This window comes from Mytilus trossulus, chromosome 3, assembly GCF_036588685.1.
Source record: "Mytilus trossulus isolate FHL-02 chromosome 3, PNRI_Mtr1.1.1.hap1, whole genome shotgun sequence".
In the NCBI taxonomy this organism is placed as follows: domain Eukaryota; kingdom Metazoa; phylum Mollusca; class Bivalvia; order Mytilida; family Mytilidae; genus Mytilus; species Mytilus trossulus.
The window spans coordinates 52842343-52852197 of NC_086375.1; the positions used below are offsets into that span (position 1 = coordinate 52842343).

At 31.2% G+C, this 9855-nt stretch overlaps 1 protein-coding gene across 1 annotated transcript; it reads left to right on the top strand.

The window, feature by feature from the left end:
- Positions 1 to 1073: 1073 nt before the first annotated feature.
- Positions 1074 to 8077, top strand: LOC134711815 (hatching enzyme 1.2-like). The gene is made up of 12 exons (XM_063572715.1): positions 1074 to 1217; positions 1659 to 1677; positions 1938 to 1970; positions 2451 to 2485; positions 2959 to 3043; positions 3594 to 3732; positions 3885 to 4060; positions 4545 to 4769; positions 5353 to 5385; positions 6317 to 6469; positions 6686 to 6930; positions 7421 to 8077. Exons 1-12 carry the CDS (start codon positions 1146 to 1148, stop codon positions 7505 to 7507), a joined length of 1302 nt encoding a protein of 433 aa, XP_063428785.1. The 5' UTR covers positions 1074 to 1145; the 3' UTR covers positions 7508 to 8077.
- The last annotated feature ends 1778 nt before the right edge of the window (positions 8078 to 9855 follow it).

The following is a 9855-nucleotide window of genomic DNA, read 5'->3' on the forward strand; positions in this document are numbered from 1 at the left end:
TATTCGATGCATATTCAGTACAACATAACATTTTAGGATCCATATTGATGTGCAAAACAAAAATTGCAAGCGAAATACAAAACTTATTCAAAATTATCGGTAATCGCCGTAAAACTTAAAAAGACGTTACCATTTGAGACGCAATATCGTGCTTAACGTCTGTGTTATCAATGTTATATATTAAGCTCTGAATGTGCTGAGGAATAGATTACCATTAGCTGTATTTGGAAAACCTTTACGAATTTTTGTCATCAATGCTCTTCAACTTCGTAATTGTTTTTTGTTTTTTTTAACATTTTTTTATCTGAGCGTCACCAATTAGTATTTTTAAGACGATCGAGCGTCTGGCGTAAATACAAAATTTGATCCTGGTTTCTGTGATGAGTTTATTTGTTACATAATAATAATGCTTTTTAGAGTGTTTCTCTAGCTGCGTTTTCTGTGATTCGGAACTAACATTCTTTTTAACATATTCTAAATTCACAGTTGATACACATAAAAATTATTTTGAAATTGAAAATATCTACCAAGCAATACTTCGACATTGATTAACGTGCAAGGCTAGTAATCATTTCAAATTTAAAAAAAAATCACAAATGAATGTGGGTTGTTCAAATCTTATAAACATTTGAAGCAATACAAAATCTTGTCCTTTAAAGAAACGTTAACATTGGTTTATCTTTACACAAACATTAAGTAGAGGATCTAGTTCTGAAAGTGAATTTAGTGAAAACATGTTATTGTCGATGTTGTTTTGTCCAGTATAATAAATTGTCACTCATTATAGATATTCAACAGATAAACAAATTAAGGTCATATACGGTTTAGTCCAATATTCCCATGTTGTCCTTATTATTGAATTAAACGTATATGTATGAATAAAAGGTCATGCACTGTACTATCTAGGAGGAAGCCATGACATAAATACCAACAACAATCATACTGATAACATCTTGACGTCTACGAATCAAAGGAATCCGGATTTATACACCTTAGTTCTATAGACTTTCATATTTCACGAATGAATGATACTTTTATCTATAAATAGTATAAATAGTAACCCCGACCAAGGGAAAAGCCATATGTTTCCTTGATAAGACACACTGAACTTTGAACAATTTCACTTTACGAACAAGAATACAACGATGAAGTCAATAACTTCCATCGTTCTTGGATTGTCCCTATTGGGTCTACTTAGGGCTACACCACTACCAGAGGTATTTCATAATTTCAAATAACGTTCATTTTTGGTCATAATTTAGCGTTGTGGAAAAAAGATTATACAAAGACGTGACATTAGTACGAATGTAGCGATCTTATCATACAATTTAAAAAAAAAAAGGTAAATGCTTCACATTTTCATTCCCTACGATTACGCTATGGAAAATATTCGTAAAACTAGTTTAAAAGTTAAATTCTACAGAAGTACCAATTAAAAGACACTGAGAAATGCGGAATAGTCAAGGAATCTATAAGTTTGACAAAGAGTCATGTTAACGATAGGTTTAAAGAAGAACAGAATATATATTAAATATATAAAACAAAAGGTTATATAGGATCTCAAATTGAACAATATTAATGGTGTTGAATTGAATATCAGATTCCTATTTATAATTATATAAAACATTCACTGTAATCATTGTATGTTTGTCTTTCAGGTACAAGTGGAACTTCTAGGTAACGTAGTGTTTGCTCTTTTAAACAATATAGATACACAATAATTAACTTGTAAATACATTTTCTTATGTTTTTCGAAAATATAAATCATGTCCTGTTATTTATTTGGAATTAATAAATATTGTAGAAATATATGTGTTGATCGTTTATTCAGTTTAATTTTCTTGGCTTTTCGTAATTACAACATTGATTGTATATATGTTTTACGTTTTTGGTAAACATGATTTTATTTAAAGAATTTATTGTTATCTTTTTGCCAGAAAGCCCTGTAGACAATCCAGAAGAAACTGAAGGTAAGGCTAATGTATTGTTTGAGTTCTAAAACTAACAATTTGAAACGAGAAGACCAATAAAACACGGCTTATGTCAGTTATATAACAGAAGACGATTTGCCATGCATGATGAAAATAACCCCTTCTAAGAAATCTTTAATAGCTTAGCGAAGTGTAAAATTCAGAAAATACTTCTGAAATATGAAAATATAAATTCGAATAACTTTTATTTTATGTATTACAATTTGGTTTTGAAATAAGGCAAGCAAAAAATATGCAAAAGTAGTATACCGCTGTTCATAAGTCATAAATTGATTGAGAAAACATATCCGTAGTACAAACTAAAACTGAGGGAAACCATCAACTATAAGAGGAAAACTACGAAACAACAGAAACATTGGAGTGCAATAAAAGCAAACGACCATGCAACATACATAAAATGTAAGTACTATTACATCATTAAGTAACACATATATTATCTGCCTTTATTTTATATTTTAGGTTTCTTTGAAGGAGATATAGAACTAGATGGAGAGGTTTGTAGCTGAACAGTTTAAAAGAAATTCTTTATATTTTACCTTCGGGACTGCGACACCTAAAAAGAACAAAGTTTCTGTGCGTGAAACCAAATCGTTTATCATAAAAACAACGGCTAAAAGGAGGCGGGTCAATGAGACATTATATACTTATAAAACAAAAGAGAAAGACATTTAACAATATTGTTTATTCAGGGGGGGAAACATCATTCCATATAGTTAGGGTATAGACATATGTTTTCATAGATTACGGTTCAGTTTTAGATTAATTTGATTTATGACATGTAACGATGCAGAATTTTGTCTGTATTTGCTTTTCCGTGTGTTTGTTACACGTTATTTCTTTAACTAACAAAAAATTAAAAAAAAGTACTAATGTTTCTAAAATATTTCTTTAACTGTTCATATTCTTTTCATATGTTCTCTTTTAGTCTACATTGTACATTTATACTGCTACTGTTTGACGTTTTCAGACTAGAAATGCAGTTAATACTCATTATTACCGAAGTGCTACATGGCCTAATGGTATTGTTCCATATGAAATTGATTCACACTACTGTAAGTTGCTGATTTGTTTAATTTGTTTTAACTTTATTCTAAAACCGGTGTGAAAGATAAATGTGCCAAAAGGGCATTGTTTAAAGATAACTTTTAAACATAAGTGTTTCTATGCTATTTACAATGAAATACCGGTAGTGGTTACAAATGACACATTTTCTATAAATCTTTCGTCGGCTCAGGATATCAGCAACTTATTGAGATAACCGTAGCTGTGCTATTCGATATAGTGGGTACACATGAGTTACTTCCAATAAACCTTTTTTTTGGGGTATCGACAACTCATTAACATAAGCGTATCTAAACTATTAACAATGATATAATGGGTACACATAATGCATATTATATACCTCTTTGATCGGCTTGGGGATGTCGACATCTTATAAACATACGCGTACTTACAATTTTATACCGGTACAAGTTACAAATGAAGCAAAACAAGAATAAAACATTGTTGTTAATGAAATAGGTTTATAGCTCTTAAGCTTTTGTATATACGTGAAAATTAAACAATCCAATGCAGCGAATATTTTTTTCTTTATTTGTACAGCAACAGAAGTAAGAAACACATACTTACAAGCCATGAAGGAAATTGAAGAAGATACAAAAGTACATGGAAAAACATGTGTAAAATTTGTCCCAAAAACAAGTCAGCACCATGATTACATATACATTTTACCACAGACTGGGTGAGTAAAAAAGGATATCAATCCTCTTTGAAAAAAATGAATAATACCTCATAACGGTAGTATTAACATTTGCATTTACATGAATAGCCTTAATTTTTATGAATAAATAGATTTAGTAAAGACAATTTGTAATTCAAATGTGTATATTGTAGATGTCACTCTCCGGTCGGTCATCACTCTGGCAGAGGTCTTGTATCTTTAGGACATGGGTGTGAAAGACAAGGAACTGCAATGCACGAATTTTTACATGTTCTGGGATTCTGGCATGAACAAAACCGATATGACAGAGATAAATATGTGACAATCAATTTAAGCAATGTTGTTACAGGTAATTATCTGCATTATTTAACATTACAACATGAAAAAGTAGAAGGTTTATTGACAAGGTTAACATTATGTTTTACAATGATGATTCCATGAAAGTATTGTTTTAATGGATTATTTCTCTAACATCACATTCATTTATGTCAGAATGGTATATCATTTTTTTTTATCGGTGGCCGGCAAATGATTATTGTAATAATAATAATAATTAACATACATGTGTTTTATATTTGATTCTTCTTTGCTCATACACGAAGAAGATTCATATATGTGTTTCTATTATTCAACTTCCTCAGGCAAAGTTGGCTTTAGATGAATTTGGCTATTTATTTTAGGTATTTCTGACATATTCAGTCTTCAACGATTTTCAGCACTTATCTTCTTCGGATTTCAAATGTTTGACTTTGAGCGTTTCTGTTGAAGGTAAATCCAGATAAGCGCTTCGGACGCAAGTAATTATTAAAGGTGTTGTTTTTAATTTTTTTCAGCTCAACATAAAGACTTCAAAATCCACACAACACATGATATGACAACTTTCGGAGAACCCTACGATTTTGGATCCATCATGCACTACGGACCATACTCTTTCGCTATCGACAAATCCATACCAACAATCATTCCAAAACACTCACCAGGTGCAATTATGGGTCAGAGGTTAGCTCTGTCAAGGGAAGATGTAGACAAAATACAAAAACTTTACAATTGTGGTCAAGGTAAACATGCATTTTTTCAAATTACGATATCTATATAGGTCGCTATTAAAAAAATATTCATCATTTAAAAAAAGGGAATTTTAATGTAGCGGAATTTGATGAGACTGTTATTAAAGTGAGAGGGTTAGCGCTATAGAACCAGGTTTAATCCACCATTTTCTACATTTGAAAATGCCTGTACCAAGTCAAGAATATGACAGTTCTTGTCCATTCGTTTTTGATGCGTTTTGTTTTTTGATTTTGCCATGTGATTATGGACTTTCCAAATTTATTTTCCTCTGAGTTCAGTATTTTTGTGATTTTACTTTTTAGTAAAATCATATAGATTCTACCACAGGAATAAATTATATCATCTGCATTTAGCACCTTTCGGATTATTAGGTCCTCAATGATCTTCTACTACATATTTTATTTGACCTATTTTATTTTGTTATTCGAACGTAACTGATGAGTCTTTTTTTTTTCATAATACAAAACAATAAAAAAAGATTGCCTGGTTAATGCAACTACTAGTATTAGAATTATAACCCTAATCATCGATTGATGTGGCCTTATTCAATTAACATTTTTCTTTATGTTTTAGATCTTACTCACATTGCTACTCCAGTAGAGCCAAGTAAGGAAAATATGTTTCTATCCATTTATATATTTGTATACATTCATACATATTTATGAATGTGTATTTTTTTTTTATTGTATCTGCCTAGTAATAACTGACTGCGATTAATTGGTAACGTAAACACTTTTATAAAAGCAGAGACAAGTTCACGGTCGAAGACAAAAGGGCGGTGACAAACAGTTTACTAAAAGACAACACAGAAAACCAGCAGCTCCGGGTTAATAAATGACTCGAGTGATATAAAATAAAATTTAGAAACGAATTCAAGACTTTAGAAACAAACAATTGGAAGGACCAAAAATATGCGGAAACGGAATATTAATAATTGTTTTTAATGTGATTTATACACTTAAACAGAGGCAACAGTTGTAAACCGCTGTTCAATAGTCATAAATCTATTATGCGGATCAGAAACCACATCAGTTATAAGATTGAATAAAGGAACAGCAGAACATTGAACTGTATCAAAAACTAACACCAACTAACATAGAAACGGACTGTTTGATAACATAACATTGATTTAATATCACGTACAAAATCTGCAACGGTAAATTGTTTTAATAGAAGCATCAACCATTTGTCGTCAAATACCGCTTCAAGTAGGTTTCAGGTTAGTTTTTTTTTTGCATGTCTAACACTGATGTATAATACTTTTTGGGAAATTGGTCAGTTTGATTTTAAATCATAAAAGAACTAGAGAACCATATTTCTACAGATGACTTATATTTAATATCTCGGTTTTTCGTGGACAATTATGGTTCGAACGCCTGTAGGTTTTTTTTTATAGCTAGCTCTTTATTATAAATTAATTGAATACCTTTATTACTTTGGATATTAAAACATTAATACGGTTATATAGTTATCCGGTGACTGGTTCAGTGTCGTTTCACCCTTTCTGTGTTAATAGTCGCATGCTGATTTGTTACAGCTCATCTCGTTGAATGTGACTTTGAACATGGTATTACAAGTGGTAAATGTAATCTCGAACAGTTACATGATGACCAATTCGACTGGACATTGAAGACTGGTCCATCTGGAGTCAGTGGATCTGGTCCTTTGGCTGACCATACTAACGGTGCAGGTAAGTTCAAACGATTATTTCATCTTGTTTAAAATTTGTTATATAAAGTTAACATTTTGAACAATAACCAAAATAGTTCACAAGGAAAAACGCAGTCTAGTTTGTTATATGTATATATATATCATTTAAATTTGTACTTGAGTGATATTCTTTTTATGTGGCAACTCTACACGATTTGATATAATATGAATTATGTAATCTTTATTTTCTGTACAGGACACTACCTTTTGGCCGATGCTCGACTTCACCATAACAAGAAAACAAGGATTCAGACTACAACACTACCATCCGGAGTAAACTGTATTGAATTCAGTTATTTTGTTCATGGTAGCCAGACGAAAACATTTTTGATCCGCGCAGAAGCTCCCAGAATTCATCACACAATTAAGCAATGGAGTGGAAGCCAGACAAATGGATGGATGACACAAAGAATCAATATGAATGTACCTTTATCCTGGAAGGTGAGCCTTCAGTCTTAGTGTACAGTTTTTTTTTTTAATTTGAAATTCTACACATACGTATGCGTGCATGCACGATGCGTATTATTTTTTCTCGAGCATTTTTTGTTGTTGTTATTTTCAAGTATCCATGAATGGTATTATGAATTCTTATCATCATCCAATTCTGTCCGTACATCAAATGTACAATTTATCACCTGCAAGAGGTTTTAAGCCTGGTATCGATTCGTAGTAAAAACATTTAACAACAACAAATGAAAGTTTTGAACGACCTTGACAGCCCTTACACGTTCTGTATTGAAAAAACGCATTTAATACCGGTATAAGAATATATATATACACCAATTTGATCAAATTTTTGATTTATTGTTAAACTTGTCTACTCTTCAAAGTAGTAAGCAAAGCCAATTCACAGACTAAAATCTTAATTAGGTATACCATTAGATACTTATATAAGCTACTTACTAATATATTTTGCACATTTGTATTTCAGCTTGTGTTTGAGGCTGATATTGGCAGTGGAGATAGAAGTATGATGGCAATTGACGATTTAAAGGTTTACCACGGTCATTGTGTTTAATATTAATTTAAATATTTAGATGTTAAAACTTACAGTTTGTTATATATTGATAAAACATATTTATATTATTTTTTTGGGTCGTTTATCGATAATATCTGTTCCATTTTTAGAAGTTTTTTGTAGTATTAATGTGTCATTCAGTTTATAATGCTGCATGGCCTTAAACAGGAATATATATCATTATATTCATCTACTGGCTTGTGAGTTATAGAAGTATTTATATTTGATCTAGTCATGCAATGTAATGACCAAAATAGTAATGCTTCTGGGTGTATATAGATTAGGAATGCAAATAGCTACAAATAGACAGCAAAAGATATATAAAACAGAGAGTTACACAACAGATATGAGTTACAATAGAATATCTAAAAATTAGAGACTGACCGTTATAAAACACTAAACGAATACTGATACAAGGCATTCATCATCTTCCCTTTCATTTTTCACAATCGTTTGCCATACATGAATTATCATTTGAATTTAATAAGTAACACATGGATTTTTTTGTCTGGAGTACAAACTATTCACTCTTTCTCAACAACTCATTCCAATAAAAATCCATTATATATATATTTGTGTTGCTCTTATTAGTTTTCTTGTGTAATGTTTGATCAAATTATGAACTATTATTTCTTTTGAACTGTTCTTAAAATAACTGTTTCTTATAGTCCATATATTGATTTTAACTTTTTTTTCTGTTCCTTAAAAGAAGAAAAATACACACTTAACTGACCGTCAACTGACTCAAAAATTAATCCGGATCTTCAACCTCCAGCATATATGTACTTTTATACCCAAGAAAAATTGCAATTTGACCAAATATTATAACTATTTGTTTAATTGAGAAAGTGGAAACTACTTTTCTGGGCAAGTTTCTGTCAATTTTGCTGTTTTAATAATTTCGAATTTAGTTATTAATTAAAGAGCACATCTCCCTCATGAAGCACCATGATTACTTCATCAGCTTTGGTAATACTTTTTGTCCTTCTTGGTTTAAAAGTTTTTCACTTGTTTTATAAGCTTTGTATGTTTTTAGTTTTGCTTGTTCTGAAACACTATGTAACACTTATGTCGAAATTGTGCATCTGGTGTAGAAAAATAAAAAGCAGAAACACAAAACCAAAAGCTCACACACATTAAACAAATGGATAAAAATTGTCATAATCCTGACTTTGGTACAGACATCTACTTATGTAGAAATTGGTGGATTTTAACTGACTTATGAAGAGCACTAAACCATTATTAATGTGGTCATTGTCATCATCATCATCAACGTCAACTCAACACCTATGTCTTCCCTTCTGTAATTTTTGTTTTTAAACTTATCTATAAAAAGACGAAATTTATTTAATTCATAATAACTGCTGCCTGAATGGATTTTATGTCTTGGATAAATTAAAGAACCTTAGTGAGCACGCTCACATACCCCACGCCCCCAAAATGTCATTGGAGAAATAAAATATGTGTAAGAAAAAAAATTTGCATCATAATTTTCTGTCAATATGCACATCTGCATAGTATGTCCTTATTATCTACAAAGTTTCATAAAATTATGTTGTGTAGTTTCAGAGGAGTTGAGATGACAAACTGTTGCAGTAGTACATTAAAGTAAATAGTTCAAAGGGGCGTAACTCCTAGAAAAAAAATTGAATCGCAATTTCCTGTCGATATGCACAACTACATAGTATGTCCTTATTATCTGAAAAGGTTTCGTGAAATTCTGTTGTGTGGTTTGAGAGGAGTTGCGATGACAAACTGTTGCAGTAGTACATTAAAGTAAATAAGTTCAAAGGGGTGTAACTCCTAGAAAAAAAATTAAATCGCAATTTCCCGTCGATATGCACAACTACATAGTATGTCCTTATTATCTGAAAAGGTTTCGTGAAATTCAGTTGTGTGGTTTGAGAGGAGTTGCAATGATAAACTGTTGCAGTAGTACATTAAAGTAAATAAGTTCATAGGGTGTAACTCCTAGAAAAAAAATTAAATCGCAATTTCCTGTCGATATGCACAACAGCATAGTATGTCCTTATTATCTGAAACGGTTTCGTGAAATTCTGTTGTGGGGTTTGGGAGGAGTTGCGATGACAAACTGTTGCAGTAGTACATTAAAGTAAATAAGTTCAAAGGGGTGTAACTCCTAGAAAAAAAATTGAATCGCAATTTCCCGTCGATATGCACAACTACATAGTATGTCCTTATTATCTGAAAAGGTTTCGTGAAATTCAGTTGTGTGGTTTGAGAGGAGTTGCGATGACAAACTGTTGCAGTAGTACATTAAAGTAAATAAGTTCAAAGGGGAGTAACTCCTAGAAAAAAAAATGAATTTGCAATTTCCCTTCGATATG